Source organism: Anser brachyrhynchus, assembly GCF_964034855.1.
Source record: "Anser brachyrhynchus genome assembly, chromosome: 10".
NCBI classification, from domain to species: domain Eukaryota; kingdom Metazoa; phylum Chordata; class Aves; order Anseriformes; family Anatidae; genus Anser; species Anser brachyrhynchus.
The window spans coordinates 9645593-9665694 of record NC_137705.1 but is presented as its reverse complement, the minus strand read 5'-3'; the positions used below and the strand labels follow the sequence as shown (position 1 = coordinate 9665694).

The window sequence follows — 20102 nt, the reverse complement described above, 5'->3', positions numbered from 1 at the left end:
CAGGGCAGGGCTGGTGGCACTGGGGGACATGTTAGATGACACTAGGGGACACGGCAGGGCTGGTGGCACTGGGGACAGGGCTGCTGTCACTGGGCTCAGCAGGCCCAGGCCGCAGCAGGCCGCCCCGTTGCCATGGCGACGCCCCGGGCTGGGCCCCGCCCTTGTGGGCGGATCCTCCCGGCAGCGCCGCGATGACGTCACGGCGGGCGCCGTCGCCATGGCGCCGCGGGGCCGGGCGCGGGGGAAAGGAGGGGGGGGGGGCAAGGGGCCGGACCGGCGGCGGGCCCCGGGGCTCCCGTCACGTGACTCCGCCGCCATCCCTTCCCCTGCGCTCCCTCGTCACGTGGGGCCGCCCGCCGGCTTCCGGAAGTGCGTCACGGGCTCGGGCCTGTCTCCGGAGCGGGGCCCGCTCGGAACTTCGGTGCCAGCCGCGCGGGGCGGGGCGGAGCGGCGGGGCCGTGAGTGGGGGCGGGGCGGGGCCGGCACCGGGACGGGACCGGCACCGGGACGGGACGGGGCGGGGCGGGGCGGGCAGCGCCGCCTACTCCCCGCCGCCGGCCTTCCCCCCCTCAGCCCCGCCGGCTGCCGGCTCGGTGAGGCGCGGCCGGGGCAGGCCGCGGGCACCGGGGGGCTGCGGGCGGGGGGGGGGCCAGGCGGGGATTGGGGGAGGGTTGGGGGGGCCGTGCCCTGCGCCGCCCCGGCCCCCGGGCGCACGGCGTGCCGGCGGGTGTGCCCCGAGCCGTTACCGGGGGCGAGGGGGGGGAGGGAGGCGGCCCCGGTTCTGAGCTCGGCGTGCCGCGGGGCACGGGGGGGGGTGTCCCGGGGCTGCAGCCGCGCCGTGCCCGGCCAAAAGGTGCGGGGCGGAGCCGGGGGGAGGCGGCCCCGCTGCCGGGGTGTCCCCGCGTGCAGCGACGCGCCGGGAGGGTGCGCCCGGCCGGCAGCGCGGCGGGGTCGGCGGCAGCGCCAGGAGCCCCGCGCCCGGGGCACCGGGGTGCTCAGCCCCCCCCCGCCCCCCCGCTGCGTGCTCGCCGGGATGGGGGAAAAGCCCCCGTGAGAACAACCTGCGCGAGGCAGGGGCTGCTCCTGGTTTCCTGCTCCCCTGAGGTTCCCCCCCTGGAAACAGCAGACACCCGGCAGGCACGGCTCGCCCGCGGTTGCCCAGCCCGGCTTTAGCGTTTGCCACCCTGGGAATCGTTCTGTAGCCGACCCGCGCTGGCGTCAGCGGGGACTGGGGCAGGGCGGCGGCGTGCAGCGGGTGGCAGCGCCCTGCCGGGGGGCCCGGCCCCGCTCAGCCCAGCGGCGTTGGCAGCTGCCAGGTCCCTCCTGTCCCCCCGGTGCGGCCAGAGCCAGCGGTGCTGCTGCCGTACAGTGAGACCCAGCGCCTTCGGAGGGGGTGCTGCTGTCCCACAGCTGCTCCCTTCCCGCTTTGGGCTAACTGCGTGGGCTTGCTCGGCATCTCCTTCCCGGGTTGCTTCAGGCCTCCCTGCTGGGGGTTTTGGGGTTGCCCGTGCCAGTCGGTCAGGGGACGCTTGGCACTCAAGCTTTGGAGTTGGTTTCGGTGGCTCTTGGTGGCCGGGGCAGGTCAGCCTGAAGAGAAATGCTTTGGGCACAGAGCCTGCCGTGGGGCTGGGCTGCTCCGGCTGCGGGGAGCGTGCCGTCGCTCCGCGCTGGGGTCTGGCGGCTGCGCCTCGAGGTTTGTGGCCGCTCGTTGCCACGAGGGTTTGTGGAACACAAACGGCGCTGCCGCGTGCTCTGCCTGAGCTTCCCTGGGGACGCCCCCGAGCGGGGCCGTCAGCTCAGCGCAGGCACAGGGGGGACGGGTGACCCGCATGGGGACGGGTGCTCCCGCTGCAGGAGGGCCAGGCGCAGCCGAGCGGGGCTGGAGCAAGGCGCCGTGGGGCTCAGGGACGCCTTCCCGGCTCTCCGCTGCCTCCGTCTCCACGGGGACGTCTCCGGGAGGCTGCGGCAGCTCTCCTCTGTCCCGAACACCTGAAACAGAGCGGCCGGGCGCTGGGTCCTGCAGCTCGCAGACCCTGCTGGGGAGGGCACGCCCGGCCCTCTCGCCAGGCCCGCCGAGAGCGCGGGTGTGGGTGTCTTGTTTCCAGCCGGGCCCTGCTGGCGCTGTCTGTAAACCCGCCGGGAGATGAATACGCAAGGTGCCGCCGCGCTGGTGGGTGGAGGGAGGAGCTCGGGCCGTGCCGGGGAGGCTTGCTTTCCTCTGGCATGGGAGAGAGAGCGTCCCAGGTCCCGGGCCTGCTGCTTCTCCCCCCGCTTCCTTCTTAGGGCGGTTCTCTCTCCCGTTGCCGGCCTCTCACACGGGCGCCGTCCGACCGAAATAGCTGCTGACCTGCCCCGTGCCCCGAGCCGCGGGGCGGGCTGTCCCGGCTGACCCCGGGGGCTGGCTGGTGCGCCTCAGGGGCTCCCCTTCCCCCCCTGCTCCCCTGGGCGCTGTTGTAGCGGGAGCCATGAGCGTGGCGATTGCTTTGAAGGTTCGTAAGGCGTGCCACGTACGGAAGGCCGCTGGTCGTGTCCTGGGGGCTTTGACGAGCCCTCGCTTTGGCAGCAAGCGCTGCAGCAGCTGCGGTGAGCTGGGTGCCTGCGCCCAGGGGGGCTTTCCCCGCAGGTCACGCGAGGGCACTGTCCCCGCAGGGCCCGGCGCCGGGGCAGGGATCGGGTCCTGATGTCGTTGGGCCTCCTCTGTCTGCTCCTCCTGCCACGCCTGCTCTCTCCTCTCTTTAGGCCACTAGTTCCTTGCCAGAGAGTTTGACCACAGAGAGTCGCCAAGATAGCTGGGCCAGGAAGAAAACGTCGCACCCCTGACCCAGACTCCATCACCGACCCCGGCGGGCCGTTTGTGTCCTCCAAACGGCTGAAGATGTCCAGTAGCACCAATGCCCCCGGCCAGAGGAGAGTGTCTCGGGGCTTGGACGACGCCACCAACAAGAAGAAGCAGAAGGATCGAGCCAACCAGGAGAGCAAGGAAGGTGAGAGCCCCCGGCGCGATGGTTTCTCGGCCCCCTGGGGTGGGATCCCGCAGCCATCTGCCGCGGGGTAAGCAGATTTAACTAATCGCTTCCTGTGGCTGCCGTAACCCTGCGACGGGATCCTCTTTGGCACGGTGTCCTCCCCGGACCTGTAACCTCCTTTCTTCGGGTGCTGCTTAGCCCCGGGGATGTGAGGAAGGTCGGCTCCCTGCCCTCGGTTTAAGCCTGGGGCCGGCGGTGGCTGTTTCCAGTCACTGCTTTGGGCTGGGGGGAGCAGCACGGGGGCCTGCAGGTGCCCTCGCAGCTGGACCTACTTCTGCTTCCCAGCCTGGGCGCCGCAGGCAGCGCCCAGGTGCCGACAGCACCCGCCGGGCGTAGAGCCTGCGGGTGGGGCTGTTGTCTCACCTTCCGTGGCGAGGCGCGGCTCCGCCGAAACGGGCGCTCTGCGGCAATTCCTTCCCCGGCCGCTGCGTATCCGATGACAGAAAGTGCTCTGGGTGCAGGCTGCCGTGCCGGGCGGGCGGCGCCTGCGGGCAGGAGGCAGCACGGGTTCCTCCTCCAGCAGCCCCGTGGCCCTGGCAAATCGCTGGGATTCTGCGCCCGCTGCGTTCTGACTGCTGCAGCCTCAAAATAACCCGGTGATTTATAGGCCAAGGTAAAAGAGCGCTTACCGAGCCCTGCTGGAACGCTGGGCTGCCCCCCCCCCAGGGCAAAACCCCGGGGCACCGCGAGCACGGCGCTGCTGCCTCCTCTCGCTGCAAGGGCTGTGCTGCCTCTCGGGGCACCCACGCCTGGCGTGGAGGGGCTCCTGCCCTCACGGGGGCTGCGGTGTGGGCCGTGCTGCCTCCATCCCCTTTGTGCAGGGGGTCCCGGGGCAGGCTGGCTCCACCGGCAGCCGCAGTGGTCAGGGGAGGTTTCCTGCTGCTCTGGAGCCCGCCGAGGAGGGCAGCGACAGCCCTGTGGGTGCTCTGGAGTGGAGACCGCAGCTCCCGTTGTCACCGGTTGTGTGCTTCAGCAGGAGGTGCTGTCGCGTTGACACCCTTGCCTGTCGCGGCACATCGCCCTGTGCGGGTGGAGCTGACCCTGAGGCACTGCTGGCTCTCAGAGGTAATTCTGCAGGGAGCAGGGATTAGGTGTCAGGTCCTAATCGGGACCTGCCTGGTTCCCCGGCCTGAGCTGGAAGGAAGTTTTAGCCCTGGACGCTGGCAGGTTGCGCAGCAGCGGGAATGTTAAAGTGCAGCTGGGCTGCCAGGTTCTCTCCTTACAGCAAGATTGGTTTGAGCACAACCAAACACCGGGTTCTCTGCGTAGGATCAAGGCAGAGCCTCTCCTCTGTGGCCCAGCAGAGACTTGGCAGGGCTCGCAGCCCAGTTACCACAAGCTCCGCAGCCAGGCGTGCCTCGAAGCAGCGCTCTCTGCCCGGCGCAGCAAGGTTGTTTTGCTCCTGCTGCAGAGCTGTGGGGGGCACGGCGCCCGTTGTGGGGTCTGGCTTGCTGCGGGCAGGGCTCAGGGCATCGGGGGAGGTGGCAGGGGGCAGAGGAAGGAGACGAGCAGCACGTGCAGAATGGAAGTCCTGGGCAGAGGTTTGGTGCTGTGTGATATTTGGGGTGTCGGAGCGCCCGCCCGTGCTCTGAGGTGCCAGAATGCCCGACCCACCTGCGCTCTGCTTCTCTGCCCACCAGTGTCTCGCCCTGAGCCCGAGCAGGCTGAGACCCCCCAGGAGAGGGACTCGGAGGAGGGTAAGTGGAGGTGTGCGCTGGCTGCCAGTGCATGGCCACCGAGCGCCCTCGCCGAGGGACCCGGAGCTCTCACCTTGTCGCTGTCCTGTGCTCTGGCGTCCCGCAGAACTAACCCGAGCGCTCCCTCGCCCCGGTGCTCTTCCTAACAGGGTGCAGCCTTCCCAGAGCAGGGCGCGTGTGGCGGGGAAGGGCCCTCTGCAAACAAGAGGCCCGGGGCACGTGGCAGGCGGCTCCTGGCCTGGGTGTCGCGGTGCCCCTGAGCACAGCCCCGGGTTATCTTGTTGCCGGCATCCTCCCACTGGTTTCTGGGCGGGAAGGTCCCGGGCCATGGCCCCCATCAGGTGCTGCTGATGGTTTTTGCCTTGGCTCCACATCCCCGCTTTGAGACAGACGGAGCAGGACCCCATCGTAACACAGAACGTAGAACTAAACCAATTGGAAATGAAGGAAACGTCAGCTTTTTTTTTGCCTTGAAGATTTTAGGATGCCACCTGCCAGACCTGGAGCCTGGCAGACACCTGGTGGGGCTCTGTCTGCAGGGAGTGACGCTGCTGCACCGTTTTTTCCCCGGATGAGATGCTCTTGCCATGCTGGCTGGCCCACCCGTGTTTCAGCTGCGTTAGCAGCGCCTACCTGGCAGGAATACAGTGCTCTTGATGATTGCAACTGAGCTGCCCGATTTGCATATGCAAAGGGAAGTGGCAGTTTCTGGTTGTGGTCAGAGTCCACTTGAATCCCCCGGAGTAATTCTGCGGCTTCCTCGTTCCCTGGGAAAGCAGCAGTCGCTCTGTAGTTGGCAGGAGCCGCCCCTTCTTCCCAGCCGTTGTGCTGCGCGTGACTGGGCCAAGCCTTTCTGCCTTCTGATCTCTCTGGTTCCCACTGGGATTCACCTGACCTGCTGCAACACGTGCTCAGGCCCTCGTTCGTGGCCTGATAAGAGCGGGTTCCAAGTGTCTCGGTTTGTTGGCATGCTCTGTGTCCTCTGTGCTGACCTCCTTCGAGCAGACGTGCGTCCGGGCTCGTGCTCCCCTGCCAAGGTGCGTGCGCCGCGGCCTCGCGCCCCAGACGGGCGGGTAACGCTTCCCTCCCTCTCGTAGAGCTGCTGCTGGACTGGAAGCAAAATGCTGACGAGATCATTGTCAAGCTGAACTTGGGCAGCGGAGCTCTGAAGGTGGAGGACGTGGATGCTGCTTTCACCGACACTGACTGCGTGGTCAAACTGCCAGGTACGGGCCGCAGGGCAAATATTTTTCCAACAGGGCTTGGCGTGGCTGCGGGCTAGATGTGGGGCTGGTCCAGGCGAGCATAAAACCTTTCCTTCAGAGGCAATGCCCTGCTGTCGGCTGGCACTGCTTCAGCCAGGCTGATACGAGAGCAGCGTAAAAGAAGAAGGGTGGAGGGCTGGGGGGCAGGATCTGGCTTCTCTCTGCCAAGTGAACAGGTGCCCGCGGCCGTGCTGCGTGCGTCTGTCCCCTGCTCGCTGGGGTGACTGAGTCGGCGCTGGGTATCCCTTGGAAAAGTGTCTGTGCCCCTGAGGGCAGGGAGACACAGGGCCTTCCCTCTGGGAAGGAGGCCAGCCAGATGTACAAAGCAAACCCGAGGAAGCTGGCATCACCGTGAAGGCTTGTGGGGTGTGGCGGCAGCCTGCCTGCAGGCTCTCTGGCTCTGGACAAGCGCTCTTGTGGCCCCCGGGGCAGGTGAAAGAGGGCCGTGGGTTGGGTGGACTGCTGCCTGAGGTGCCATCCCTCTTTGACTGCAGATGGGCGCCAGTGGAGCTGTCAGTTCTATGAGGAGATCGAGGGCTCCTGCAGCAAGGTCCAGTGCAAGAAGGGCAACTTCCTGCAGCTTGTGCTTCAGAAGAAGATCCCGCTTCACACCTGGACCTCGCTTCTGGTAAGGATGAGGGGGGAGCTCTGCCTTTTGGGGGACTGTATGGAGCCTGGCAGAGCTGGCTGAGGGTTTTGCTCCCTGCTCTTGAGCTGCCCTTGCCCAGGGAGCACTCAGGGGCACATCCTGCATCCCTGTGCTGCACGGGGCGTTAAGCCTGCTGCCTCTGTCCCGGGGAGCGGGTGGTGGTGTGCCCCGGCATGCCTGCCACAGCCTCCAGGTTCTGGAGCAGAGCCCTGGTGTGCCCTGGGAAGCGGGAGCGAGGGTTAGGTTCTGGCAAAGAGCGAGAGAGGCACTGCTGCCTGGATGTCTTCCCATTGCGCTGCACTGCTTTTTGCAGAAGAGAAGGAAGGATGGATCCAAAGAGCTGGCCAAAGGGGCCATGTGCTGGGAGAACGGGAAGGAGAAGGCTGCTGCTGCGGAGCTGGCCCCCGAAGAGCCCCGGGCTGAAAGCACAGAGCCACCGAGGTCCCGGCGGGAGCCCTCCAACCCCAAGCGCGCTCAGGGAAGAAGCGAGGCCCTGGGAGGGAAAAGCCCAGCCAGCCCAGGGACGCAGAGCGGCCCCAGCGCCAAGCGGGCAGTTTACCTCAAAGTGGCTCCAACCGAAGAAGAGCCGAATGCCAGAGTCACCGGCAGCGTGGAGCCCAGCAAAGGGCACGGCGGGAGGGCAGGCGGCCGTCGCAACGGCAGAGCCAGCCAGGGCGAGGCACCCACGGCCCTGGCTGACCTCGCGCCACCGCTGGAGAAGGTACCTGAGGACCTGGCTGATCCGTGCTCCCTCAGCCTGCGTGTAGAGACGCAGCCCTGCGGGATGAGATGGGCTCCCGGGCGCCTTAGGGTGGTGCTGAGGGCTGCTGGGTGCCTGGCTGTGGCGGAGGATGGGGTGAAATACAGCCCAGGACGTGGTAACTAACGCTGCCACAGGCACAGGGAACCTGCAATCGCTGGGCCGAGGCCGTGGAGCTAAGGGGTCCAAGCGGGGCAGGTGTGGGCATGGTGAGGCTGTGCCTGCCTGGCTGACGGCAGCGGGCTGCGGGGAGGAGTTGCGGTGGGTTGGCTGGGGCAGCATGGGAGCGAAGCTGTCTCTTCTTCACCGCTTCCTTTTTCCTTGAAAGGCTGTGGTTTTGGCCAAGGAGACCGTTCCCATGGAGATGCCGCCTCTTGCAGCCACCACGGAGGTGTTCCCCCACCGTGTTGCCACCTGTGTGGAGAAGAGAGTCCTGCAGCCGAGCAGCCCCGCCGAGGCCTCGCGGGGCCGGGACTGCGCGTCCGTCCTGGGAGAGAGCTCCAAGGCCATCCCTGCAGCCACCCCTCCCCTGGGCAGAGACGGTGAGAAGAGGGACTGGTCCAAGGACGACGTGGCTCTGGAAGCAGCAGCTGATGGTGAGTGGCTGGAGCCCACGGGGGTCCCCGGGCTGGTCTGGCTGGGAAGGCCGTGCTTGCAGGGAAGGTAACCTCTCTCCACGGCTTTCCTTGCTCAGAGCCAGAGCCTTTCGTGAGCCTGACCTTTGTCAAGAATGACTCGTATGAGAAAGGCAATGACCTGGTGGTGGTGCACGTCTACGTGAAAGAGATTCACAAGGAGACTTCAAAGGTTTTGTTTCGGGAGCAAGACTTCACATTGGTGTTCCAGACGAGGTACGAGCGCGCCTTGGGATGGCACCAAGCTGTCGCGGAGCTCCTGGCAGCAGCCAGGCTGCTCTGTTTGTTCACCTCTTTTCACTTGCTTCTGATTTCTTTGCAGCGACGTAAACTTCCTTCGCCTCCACCCTGGTTGCGGGCCCCACACGGTGTTCCGGTGGCAGGTGAAGCTCAGGTATGGTCCCAGATTTCCAGCTAATACCGGGGTGAGGGAGCTGAGAGCCGGAGCAGGAACCGGTCCCAGCTGACCGGTCTGTGCAGGACACGCTCACTCCTGCACCTGGGCTCACAGCCACGTTCTGCATTTCTCACACCGTGCTGCACCAGGTGCTCCAAACCTGAGATGGTTGCAGAGAAGGAAATCCCGGTGTTTCCATGCCTGCGGTCTTCCCACAGCCTGATCTGGAGCTCTCGTGGGCAGAGCCAGACCAGCCTGTGTGCTTTGGGTGGGGTGTCCTGCTAGAGCGGGCACGTGGAGCCAGGCAGAACAGATCTGTGGGGAAGGGGGCCCTCTGTGTGCCTGGGCTCGGGGGTGTCTGCCCTGCTTCCTGGAGCCCCCCTTGGGGTTGACACTAGTTGGGAGGCTGTGGCCCTACCCGACAGAGGCTTTTTCGCGTCTTTGAAGCTGCTGGGGTGTCTGGGGAACTCCTCACTTGCTGCCTGTTTTTCAGGAACCTTATTGAGCCGGACCAGTGCACGTACAACTTCACAGTGTCTCGCATTGACGTCTGCTTGAAGAAACGCCAGAGCCAGCGCTGGGGCGGGCTGGAGGCTCCGGCCACACGAGGTCTGCACCCTGCCTTCCCCTTGTCTTGCCCGTCTGCTGCGCCCTGGTGCCTTCCTCACTGCCAGCAGTGCCTGTATGGCACCGGGTCCTCTGGCACAGGGTTGCGGGGAGGGAGAGGGATGAGTGGGTGCGGGGCAGGTGAGCCAAGTGCTGGGGAAGGGCACTGCTGCTCCTCGCCCTCACTGGGAAGAGGGGTGGGCGAGAGCCTGTGTGTGTGTGTGTGAGCATGGGCCGAGCAGCTCAGCCCTGCCGTGGGCAGCTTGTGGTGCTGCTAACCACAGGCCCACCCTTCCCCCTTTTTAAGGTGCAGTGGGTGGTGCAAAGGTTGCCATGCCTACAGGCCCTACCCCTCTGGATAAGACCCCCCCGGGCAGTAACCAGCACCCCCTGTCCAGCAAAGAGGAGGCCCGAGCCAGCGACAAAGAGAAGCCACGCGTCGAGGATGGGGGTCTGGACGGTGTGGCGGCCCGTACAGCCCCAGAACACGTGGCAGTGAAGCAAGAGCCTCACATCCCCTCGGTGAGTGGAGCTGTGCCGTGTTTGACCTGGCTGGGGGGGAAGTGGGGGGCCACTCTTCTCTCTTGTTGGAGCCCATCCTCCTCAGTGCTGCTCTGGGGTCCAGCAAACTGTTCCTGGAGGAGGTGGCAGTGCTCCTGTCAGAGCTGACAGAGCTGGGGACAGCAGTTGTCCAGGTGGGAGATGGTGTGGTGGCTCCAGACCGGCCCTGTCTGAGGGGTGCCTTGGTTAGTCAGGTTCCTGCGGTGTTCCCAAAGGCCCCTGGCGCACAGCACCCTCACACCCAGCTCTGCTTTGACAGCCCAAACCGACCTGCATGGTGCCCCCGATGACGCACAGCCCCGTGAGCACCGAGAGCGTGGAGGATGATGAGGACGAGGACGAGAAGAAGAAGGTGTGCCTGCCCGGCTTCACGGGGCTGGTGAACCTGGGCAACACCTGCTTCATGAACAGCGTCATCCAGTCGCTGTCCAACACCCGGGAGCTGCGCGACTACTTCCACGGTGAGCACACGCCTGGAGCCCAGCAGAGCCCGGCCCCTCGGACAGCGCAGCCACCCTCGCTCTCCTCCATCTCTTACAGATCGGTCCTTCGAGTCGGAAATCAACTACAACAACCCGCTGGGGACAGGGGGCCGCCTGGCCATCGGCTTTGCCATGCTGCTGCGGGCGCTGTGGAAGGGCACGCACCATGCCTTCCAGCCCTCTAAGCTGAAGGTAGGCACCAAAGCTCCACGGGAGCTGCTGGGCGCTCTTCTCTGCGAGCCGGGTGGGTGCAGGCAGGATTTGTGCGCGGGGGCAAGCAGGGCTGACGGCTGTGCTCCCCCAGGCGATCGTGGCCAGCAAGGCCAGCCAGTTCACTGGCTATGCCCAGCACGACGCTCAGGAGTTCATGGCCTTCCTGCTCGACGGCCTGCACGAGGATCTCAACCGCATCCAGAACAAGCCCTACACAGAGACCGTTGACTCGGATGGGAGGCCCGATGAGGTAAAGGTGCCCCTGGAAGCACTGGGCGCTGCACAGCGGCCCTGTCCCCTGTGATTCAGGGCGGTGCTGAGCCCTTTCTCCCTGCAGGTGGTAGCTGAGGAGGCTTGGCAGCGACACAAGATGAGGAATGACTCCTTCATTGTGGACCTCTTCCAGGGCCAGTACAAATCCAAGCTGGTGTGCCCAGTCTGTTCCAAGGTAGGGCAGCTCTGGAGGCTCTGCCTCTGTCCTGGCTGTACCGCAGGCTCCAGCCCCCACTCGTAGACCCTCAGAGCACCAAGTCACAGGGCAGGGCCAGATCTCAGGCCTGCTGGGACCGCCGCCCTGCTGATCGCAGCCACAAGCAGTTCCCAGTACTGAGTGTGCTTTTGTGCCTGCAGGTGTCCATCACCTTCGACCCCTTCCTGTACCTCCCCGTGCCCCTCCCACAGAAGCAGAAGGTGCTGACCGTCTACTACTTTGCAAAGGAGCCGCACAAGAAACCTATCAAGGTAAAGGACCCTGACCGTCCTGGGGAGGTAGCCTGAGAGGGCTCTTGGAGGTGCCACAGGTCCTGGGCTGAGCCTCGTGCGAAGCCAAGGCCCGCGTGCCTTGGTGCGGCATTACTAACGGGGCGCTTTCTTCGTGGCAGTTCCTCGTGAGTATCAGCAAGGAGAACTCCAGTGCCATGGAGGTACTTGACTCGGTGGCCCACAGCGTGCGTGTGAAACCAGAGAACCTGCGCCTGGCAGAGGTGAGGGGGCTCCAACTGGCCAGCAAGCCGTGGGCTGCTCTTCTGGGTGCCCCTGGGTCACCCACAGAAAGCGTTGCCATCAGCAGCCCCTTCTCCACGGGGGTGGGGATTTTGTCCACGGGTGGCAGTGTCATGCGCTGGGTGCTGCCAGGCAGATCCCTGCTCAGCAGGGCTGGGCCACTGCTGTGGGGCGAGTGGTGCCACCTTGGTGGGGTGGTGAGCGGAGCACAGCATCCCCGTGGTGCTGCTGTCCCCACAGTTCACGGGGGGGGGCTCAGCTCTGTGGCTTTCTCGGGAGGGGAAGAGCAGGGCAGCCCTCTGAGCACGAGGCAGCCCTCACGTGGCCCCGTTCCACTGCTTTCCTGGCAGGTGATCAAGAATCGCTTTCACCGCATGTTCCTGCCGTCCCACTCGCTCGACACCGTCTCCCCCATGGACCTGCTGCTCTGCTTCGAGGTGCTGTCCCCAGAGCTGGCCAAGGAGCGGGTCGTGGAGCTGCAGGTCCAGCAGGTAAGCAAGTGGAAGATTAGGACTGCTGGGTGGCACTCAGGGAGGCTGAACGGGTTGGGGAGAGCAGCAGAAGGGCTTGCACAAAGGGGTGACGTACCGGGGTGACATACTGAGGGCCTGCCGAGGCTGCCTTACCCTGCCCAGGTGCCTTCCCATGCCCAACGGGGTTCTTTCTCCTGCAGCGTCCGCAGGTACCCAGCGTCCCCGTCGCCAAGTGTGCAGCCTGCCAGAAGAAGCAGCTGTCGGAGGAAGAGAAGCTCAGGCGCTGCACGAGGTGCTACCGAGTCGGTTACTGCAACGTGTGAGTTGGCTTGGTGCCCGGCGGGGAGGGAGGGAGGGAGGGTCTCCTGCTGCGATGGGTGGGACGGGAGAGCTCAACCCACGGGGAGGAGGTGGGATGGGCCCGGCCTTTGGGACGGAGCCAGTCTGGCTCTGAGCGCCCCCGTCACCCCAGGTGCACCCCTCCAGCCCTGCCGAGCTCCCGCTGGGCTCCTGCCGGGCTGGTTGCAGACGCTGGGCTCATGGGGCTGCGTGTGTGTTGCAGGGCATGCCAGAAGACACACTGGCCAGACCACAAGGCTTTGTGCCGCCCTGAGAACATCGGTTTCCCCTTCCTCATCAGCGTGCCGGAGTCCCGCCTCACCTACGCCCGCCTGGCCCAGCTGCTGGAGGGCTACGCAAGGTGAGGGGGCAGGGAAGGGGGGGTGCTTCTGCCTGACCCCAGCCCAGCCCCGTGCCTGGCCGGCTGTGACCGTCCCCTCCTTGCCCAGGTACTCGGTCAGCGTGTTCCAGCCTCCCTTCCAGCTGGGACGGATGTCGCCAGAGCAGGGGCTGCAGCCGCTGCTCCCCGACAAGCTGGAGCCCCTGGCCAAGAGCAGCTGCACAGCCGCCACCTCTGCCCCCGAGCTGGGGGACGGGGACAGGGCGTCCGGCCTCCTGCAGGAGCCCCCGCTCTCGCCGGCCGTGCCCGAGCTGCATCCAGAGCTGGGTGACAGCGGCACCGTCCGCAGCAAGGTCCTGGCAGCCAGGAGTTCCCTGCTGAGCTTGGATTCCGGCTTCTCCGAGCACGTGGAGTCGCAGGGCGACAGCTGCTGCGAGAAGGAGCCGTCCTACGAGAGAGCCCTCAAACCCGAAGGTAAGAGGTGCTGCAGTGCTAACCCTCTCTGTGCCAGGAGCCCGGACGGCCCCCGGGCGAGGCAGAGAGCGATTCGTCCTCCTTGGGGTGACCTCCCACCGCAGCATCTGTTTTCTCCGTGTGGCTTGGTCCGGAGGCCCCTGCAGACATCCCGGAGGCCGTGGGAGCCGTGTTTTGGCTGTGCTGCCCCACCTGGAATGCCTGCCAGCCCACGCTCTGCCTTGCCCTGGCAGGGCCCGTGCGGCAGAGCAAAGACCTGACTTGGGAGGAGGCTGGGCTGCTGTGGGAGGGGCGGCGAGGCAGGGGCTGCCAGAGTCCCGTGGGAGGCTGAGCCCCTCGGGGCTGTGAGCGCCTCGTTTCCCTCGCTCTGACTCAGCTGCACGGGAGCAGCCTCTCGCGCTTGGCCGCCCGGCTGTCACGTTTCCAGACGCTCGTCTCAGGATGGCAGCAATGTGCAGAGAAGGGGCAAGGCAGGCAGGCAGAGGAGCGCGGCTTGCCAGGGGCAGGCGCCTGCTAAAAATAGTCAAGGACACTGGGCACGTGGTTGTGTCCCTGCAAGGCCGTAGCATGTGAGGTGGGGGTGGGGGCACTGCAAATTCTTGGCCCCTACGCGGGGCAGGCAGGCGGTGCCACCGAAGATCTGTCCCTGCCTGTCCGCAGCTGCCATCCCTGGGTACCAGCACACTCCAGACTCGCTGAGCGCCCGAGCCACGCAGTTCTACATCAACAAGATCGATGCCGCCAACAAAGAGTACAAGCTGGAAGATAAAGGTGAGCCCAGAGCCCTGGGGAAATACGATTTCTTCCCTCGTGGCCTCTGGCGGAGTGGCGGTGGATCTTCCTGGCCGGGGAGCGAGAGGCTCCTGGGCCAGAGAGCTGTTGGTCTCAGCACAACAAAAGCTGCATCTGGCACGGGAGCCGGTGCCTGCTCCCTGGAAGCTCTTCTCAGGCACGACGTGTCTATTCCCCTGAGAAACAGACCTGTTCCCCTCACCCCCCTGCACCCACAGAGGGACGGTGAGCTCTGTGGCTGGGTCACCACTCTGAAGAGATGCTGGTCACGTAGACACCGCTGAGAGTGGTTCTCACGCTGGCTGTGGGGTGCTGCCACCCTGGGCTGGGGAACCTGGCAGAGCAGCGGGGGCGCCTGGCAGGGACACTTGTGTCCTCCTGGCCCTGCTGCGTGTTTGTTCTATCGAGCCGGGCTGGGCAAGACTGCTCCTAGTCCAGGCAAGGTGGCGCGGCCTGGCCGGGGGGCAGGTGTGTGAGGTGTGCACCCCCTGACAGGTGACGCCCCCCTGGAGCTGGCAGACGACTGCTCCCTTGCCCTGGTGTGGAAGAACAACGAGCGCCTCAAGGAGTTTGTGCTGGTGGAGTCCAAGGAGCTGGAGTGCGTGGAAGACCCGGGCTCGGCCAGCGAAGCGGCGCGGGCTGGCCACTTCACCCTGGAGCAGTGCCTCAACCTCTTCACCAAGCCCGAAGTCCTGGCCCCGGAGGAAGCGTGGTGAGGAAGGCGGCGCAGCGGGTTCCAGCCTGCGGGCCCAGGCAGCAGCGGGGGTTTCCCGGGAGCTGCCCGCTCCTGCACGCCCTTTCTCCCGGCAGCCAGGAATGCTGGGCTGTGTGCTGGGGAGGGAGGCCAGGAGCCAGCAGGGAGCCACGCCAGCGCTCCGCGGGGCTGTGCTGGCCTGCCCCTGGCAGGGGAGGCGGAGATGTCCCTCGCTGCACCCCCAGATCCACGCGTGGGGGAGCGTGGCGCTGGGCGCAGACCCCCGAGGCTCTCCCCACGTCGGTAACGAGCACGTGTGCTTCCCGCAGGTACTGCCCCAAGTGCAAGCAGCACCGCGAGGCCTCCAAGCAGCTGATGCTGTGGCGCCTGCCCAACGTCCTCATCATCCAGCTCAAGCGCTTCTCCTTCCGCAGCTTCATTTGGCGGGACAAGATCAACGACATGGTGGACTTCCCCGTCCGGTGAGAGCTCGGGGGGCGAGGCGCCGGGGATGGCACTGCGTGCGCCGCCCCGCTGCCTGGCCTCTCCCTGACCGTCCCCGCGTCCCTCCCTAGGAGCCTGGACCTGAGCAAGTTCTGCATCGGCCGGAAGGGCGAGCAGCAGCTGCCCATGTATGACCTGTACGCTGTGATCAACCACTACGGAGGCATGATCGGCGGGCACTACACGGCGTACGCCCGCCTGCCCAACGACAAGAACAGCCAGCGCAGTGACGTGGGTGAGGATCAGCTGCCCTCGCCGCCCCCCCCCCCTTCTCCCGCAGCTGGGGACGGTCTCCTTGCTTAACCCTTCCCTCCGCTCAGGCTGGCGGCTCTTCGATGACAGCACAGTCACCACCGTGGACGAGAGCCAGGTGGTAACCAGATACGCGTACGTCCTCTTCTACCGACGGAGGAACTCTCCTGTGGAGAGACCCCTGCCAGGCCACCCCCCAGACCACCGAGCCGAGCGCACCCCCTCTGCCGAAGCTGCTGCCAGTCAGGTGAGAGCTCGCGTCCCTCCCAGCGCCGATGGAGCCGCCGAGCCTTGAAAACGTGCATGTGCCCGCCTGCAGGGCCCCGCGGAGCCTGGCGCAGTCATGGTTTGGTGCCTGCCTCTCCTTGAGACTGAAGAGCTTGTGCCAACTGGGCTTTGGGGTCTGACTTGTCCTGTTGCGGTCGTGATCTTGGGACGGGTGCATCCCGAAGGGGTGGTGGGAGAGTCGGTTCCAGCCACCGGGGGAGGGGGGAGTGCTGGTGGGAGGGCACAGAGCTGCGCTGGGGCGTCAGAGGCAGGAGGGAGCTGTGCCCCGCTGGGCTCTGTGCTGGGAAGTACTGAGAGCAGCGGATCAGGAACTGGCTGCGCCGGGAAGCACAGCCCCTCGGGGCAGGGTGGGGGATGCTTTCTGCTGGGACCCAGCCCAGGGCCACGCTGGGTGCAGAAAAGACAAATGCCAGCACCCAGCCAGAGGCCTGCAAGCCTCCGCAGGGTGCTGAGGAGAAACCTGCCAGAGCGAGCTGTGCTGCGGGACGGGCTGGGAGGGGTGGGCACTTCCAGCACATACCAATGGGGACCGGTCGGACTGTTCTCTGCCGAAATGTCAAAAAAAACAAAGGCCCGGGCTGGGGGTGCAGCGCGTTGCCTGCCTGCCAGGCTCCCCTGGGTCGCTGTGCTGCAGCCCTTCCCGCTGCGCCGGCCCCCCGGGGGCTGAGGACAATGCTTGGCTGTGGCGCAGCTGAACGCGTGCGCCCCTTGGGGCCTTCTTGACCAGCCCGGGCTGCCGTCACGCAGCCGTGGGTCGGGCGGCCCGGCTCTTCCTTCCCAGCCGGGGCCCGGAGCTGCCTGCCTACGGGGCCGGGAGGGGCTGCTCCTGTCCCGGGGGCTGTGCGCGCCCTGGAGCTGCCCCATGCGCTGCGGGTGGCCCGGGTCAGGGCAAGGCTGCTCCGCGCGTCCTGCGCCGGCCGTGGGAGGCTGGGAGGCCCCCGCGGTGCCGGGGATCACTGTGTGCCCCGCAGCCCCACGGCCCATCAGATCCTCCCGGGGCCCATCGGATCCCCCCGGGGCCCATCGGGGCGCTGGCAGCGCCGGATCCGGCACGGTGCTGGCGTGCGTTGGATCCTGCTGGGGCTGAGCGGGTCCCCGACCCCCTGGGACCACGCGCACCTTCCCGAGTGCCCTCGGAGACCTGCGTCCTGATTGGCTGCCCGCGTGATCACCGGCACAGGGAAGGGCTGGGCTGCGATTGGCTGCCTGCAGGAATCACCTGGGAAGCTGGGCTGCGATTGGCTCTCGAGGGATCCCCACCCGCCGAAGGAGAGCTGGGACTGGTTGTGCCGCCGCCGCGCCTCCTGCTCCTACCCCGAGCTGCGCCCCCATTGGCCGCCGTCTGAACAATCCCGTTGGGATCACCACAGCCGACCTCCCATTGGCTGCTGCCCGCCCCCTCGCCTGCCTGGATCCACCAATAGCAGAGCTCCAACTCCACCGGGATCCAGCCGCCGGCTCCCCGCGAAGACGCCGCCCGGCAGCCCCCCGCCGCCCCGCCTGCGCCCAGCGGAGCCCGGCTGCGCCGCGAGCACCGGCAGCCCCCAGGAGTTGCAGGGGCGGGCGCGACCGCGCTGCATGGGGAGGCGGGCTGGTGGGGCACGGGACTGGGCTCGCAGGCAGCCGCCTGCCCCGGGGGATGGCGAGGGGTGTTGCCCGTTGTGTTCTCCAAGTGCTGACGCAGGTTTCCACATCGCAGGCTTCTCTGATCTGGCAGGAACTGGAGGCTGAAGAACAAGAGCTGCAGCTCGAGGCTCCCCAAAGGCCTGAGAGAAACTCCTGGAGGCCCCGTGGCCAGAAGAGGAGTCCGGGCACCCCCCAGCACCCAGACGAAGGCTGCGTCAGATACTTCGTCCTGGCCACTACGGCCGCAATCGTGGCTCTCTTCCTCAACGTGTTCTACCCGCTCATTTACCAGACCCGCTGGAGATAGGCACGGGCACGTAGCCAGCTGCAGGAGCAGGGCCGCCGGGGCACGCGCCGTGCCAGGACACCACGCGACGAAGACGTCAGGCGGCAGGACAGAGCCCTCCGGGAAGGACTCGCGGGCTGAGGGCACGATCGGGCCTCGCCGAGGGAAGCGTGGGGCCGTTGGCTCCTGCCTGTCTGCTCTGGCATCTCCCGTGCCAGCTGGCACGGCCGCCTGGCTGGCCCGCAGCCGTGCCAAGGCACAGCCCGGAACCAGGATCCCCTCAGCCCTCCCTCGCCCTGGCTGCCTGCTCGGAGCAGGGCTGGCCCCACGGCTATGTGCCGCTCAGGAAGGGACAGTGCCGCTGCCCCGGGGACCGTCGCCTGTCTCCGCTCACCTCCTGGGAACGAGCAGTGCCCTGCCCCGAGGCTGCTGCGAGGACAGGATGCCCTGACCCGGTTGCTGGTCCAGCTGCGCGTGCTGCTTCAGGAGCCTCGTGTTCTCCAGAGCTGGCACGAGACGTGTCCCCCGGGCCACAGTTGTCCCTTGTGCTGGGGCTGGATGGGCTTGTCACCAATGGCTCATGTACTTCCCTGCTCAACCGGAGAGCTCAGCAGCACCCAGGCAGCCCTGGGGGAGCCTGGCAGGCTGCGCTGGGGCACCTGCGGCAAGCACGGACCTGCGGGGGCTGCACCTGCCTACGCCCAGGGGGGCCGGGTCCCTGCTGCGTGCACAGCCTGGCGTGGGGCCGGGGGCAGCGCCTCGGTTCTGAGGGGCCTGTGCTGCGGGAGAGGCGTGGGGTCGGGGCGAGCAGGTAGGACCCAGGCTGCAGGAGGGCGGTGTCTCGCGGCTCTGCTGGCAGCGTCGCTCTCCTGCGTGCTGCGGGGGGTGTTAATAAAGGCAGGTTTTCCAAAGAGACGTGGCGCCCCTCTCCTGTGTGATGGCAGCCCGGCTCCAGGCAGGGAGCACTCCAGCAGGTGTCCGTGCCCTCCCTCCGCTGGTGTCCCTCTCCAGCCCCCTGTGCTGGCCCCGTGGCCCCAGCCAGTGCAGGAGCCCTGCCCTAGGGTGCAGCAGGCTCCGGGCACAGCTCTGCCTGCCCCTGCCCTGGGGCCCTGCCTGTGGGGCAGCAGCTGCGGCACGTGCAGGGCGCTGGGCGCCTGGCGGGGCCGGCGGCGCGCTGTCCCGCGGGGCTGGGACAAGGGCTGCAGCGCCGGCGGTGTCTGACATTGAGACGTGTTGCCCTTGGCTGAGCGTTGCTCGGGCGTGTTTGGGTTTGAGAGGTGACTTCAGAGCCCTGTGACTTCCTTTTCCGTCTCCGCTGCTGTCCTGGCGGCGGTGCCCTTGGCCGTCTCAGGAAGGATGCTCAGCAGGAGCACAGTTCTCCCGGGCTTCTGCCTGGGGCCCCTTCCTCACAGGGGAAGGGGGGGGCTTGAGCCGGGCTGCGGGGCCCCCACGGCTCCCCCCCCACCTCCTCAGTCCCACGCCCCTCCTGCAGCTCCCCACGCGCGGGTCCCAGCGCGGCGAGTGCTGCTGCGGTCAGGAGCCGCTTGTCCTGGAACAGTCGCCTCATTGTCTGCTGCCCCGGGGCCGGTGGCTTCCCCCGCGCGCCCACGGCGTTGGCCTCGTGGGGCTGAGTCAGCGCCTGGCGCCTCTGGGGTGACCTCTGCTCCTGCTGGGGCTGGAGCCCGGGGCTTGGGGCCCCCTGCCTGCACCTGCCTGCCCTGGGGGTGAGGGTCCTGGCTCCGGACACCCCCTGAAGCCCCGCACCGTGTGTGAGAGCCAGGCAGGGGCCGGCACCCACCCCGTGGCTTGCCGCTGCTGGCCCCGTGCCGCGCTGGGACGCTGCTCTGCCCGGCCCACGCCGCGGCAGCCCGGGGGCAGAGGTGCCGGACAGGGCGAGGCAGCAGCGCCGGGGCTGGGCCGAGCGTGCCACAGCCTGGCTCTCCTCGCTTGGGCAGGTCTCCGGGGCTGCTCCGGGCTCGGTGCCTTCCCCCCTGCCCCGCTTCACGGTGCCGCCGAAGCCCAGGAGCCACCCTGCGGGGCCTTTGCTGGGGGCGAGGCGGGAGGAGAGGGGCAGGCAGCGCCCCGCTCTCCAACTCACGGCCACCTTCTGCTTGCAGGGACTGACCCCGGTGCCGTTCGGATCCGGCCTGGCCCCCGAAGGAGCCCCGGCGCTGGCCGCGGAAGGCCTCCCCGAGCGTTTCGCCAGCCCTGCCGAGCGCCCGGCCCCCTCCTACAGCAGCATGGAAGAAGTCGACTAGGGCGTCGCGGGCACCTGCCCCGGGGGGTGCGGGCCGGGCCGGGCACCGGGGAGGAGGGGGGGCGGGCAGGGGTCGGGGCTTGTCCTGCTCTCATTAAACTCGCTGAACTCTGCTCGCCTCTGCTGCCTGCTGCGTGGCCCCGCGGATTGTCACCGTGCTGCCCCGTGTCCCCTGGGGTGCTGCGGCACCTGCTGCTGCCCCGTGCTCCTTACGGCCCAGGGTGTCTGGTGTGCCTCGTGTCCCCCGGTGCTCCCTGGTGTCACCTGATGTCCCTCCGTGCCTCGTGGCTCTCAGCGCGCCCTGCTGTGTCGGTGGACACTCGGTGTGCCTTGCTGCCCTTTGCTGGCAACTGGTGCTCTGTATGGCCCGCTGTGCCCTACGGCCCCGGTGTGCCTTTACTGCCCGGTGTCCTCTGGTGTTCCCCATGGCCCGGGTGTGCCTGCAGTGCCCGGTGTCCTCTGCTGTTCCCTACAGCCCCAGTGC

General features: G+C 67.2%; 1 protein-coding gene across 8 annotated transcripts; it reads left to right on the top strand.

Moving 5' to 3' along the window:
* The first annotated feature begins 301 nt into the window (after positions 1–301).
* Positions 302–19731, top strand: USP19 (ubiquitin specific peptidase 19). 8 transcript variants are annotated; one of them, XM_080606835.1, is made up of 27 exons: positions 302–421; positions 2740–2984; positions 4667–4723; positions 5821–5949; positions 6483–6616; positions 6951–7358; positions 7726–7993; positions 8092–8248; positions 8355–8426; positions 8923–9038; positions 9343–9557; positions 9856–10057; positions 10137–10270; positions 10383–10541; positions 10629–10739; positions 10922–11032; positions 11173–11274; positions 11644–11784; positions 11967–12085; positions 12329–12466; positions 12555–12919; positions 13580–13690; positions 14207–14423; positions 14735–14887; positions 14981–15144; positions 15230–15408; positions 17149–18272. In XM_080606835.1, the coding sequence occupies exons 2-27, from the start codon at positions 2876–2878 to the stop codon at positions 17380–17382; spliced, it is 4305 nt and encodes a 1434-aa protein (XP_080462961.1). In that variant the 5' UTR covers positions 302–421; positions 2740–2875; the 3' UTR covers positions 17383–18272. The 8 variants fall into 8 exon arrangements, with proteins under 8 accessions (XP_080462961.1, XP_080462966.1, XP_080462963.1 ...); XM_080606840.1 differs by lacking the exon at positions 17149–18272 and adding an exon at positions 19479–19731 and having other exon boundaries at positions 324–458; XM_080606837.1 differs by having other exon boundaries at positions 324–458; positions 9349–9557.
* The last annotated feature ends 371 nt before the right edge of the window (positions 19732–20102 follow it).

Bases quoted from the DNA above. Each gene is read 5' to 3' on its own strand.
- USP19 (XM_080606835.1), top strand. From the start codon at position 2,876: ATGTCCAGTAGCACCAATGCCCCCGGCCAGAGGAGAGTGTCTCGGGGC. The intron at 8,249-8,354 runs GTACGAGCGCGC...ATTTCTTTGCAG, and splicing joins ACATTGGTGTTCCAGACGAG to CGACGTAAACTTCCTTCGCC. The intron at 12,467-12,554 runs GTGAGGGGGCAG...CTCCTTGCCCAG, and splicing joins CTGCTGGAGGGCTACGCAAG to GTACTCGGTCAGCGTGTTCC.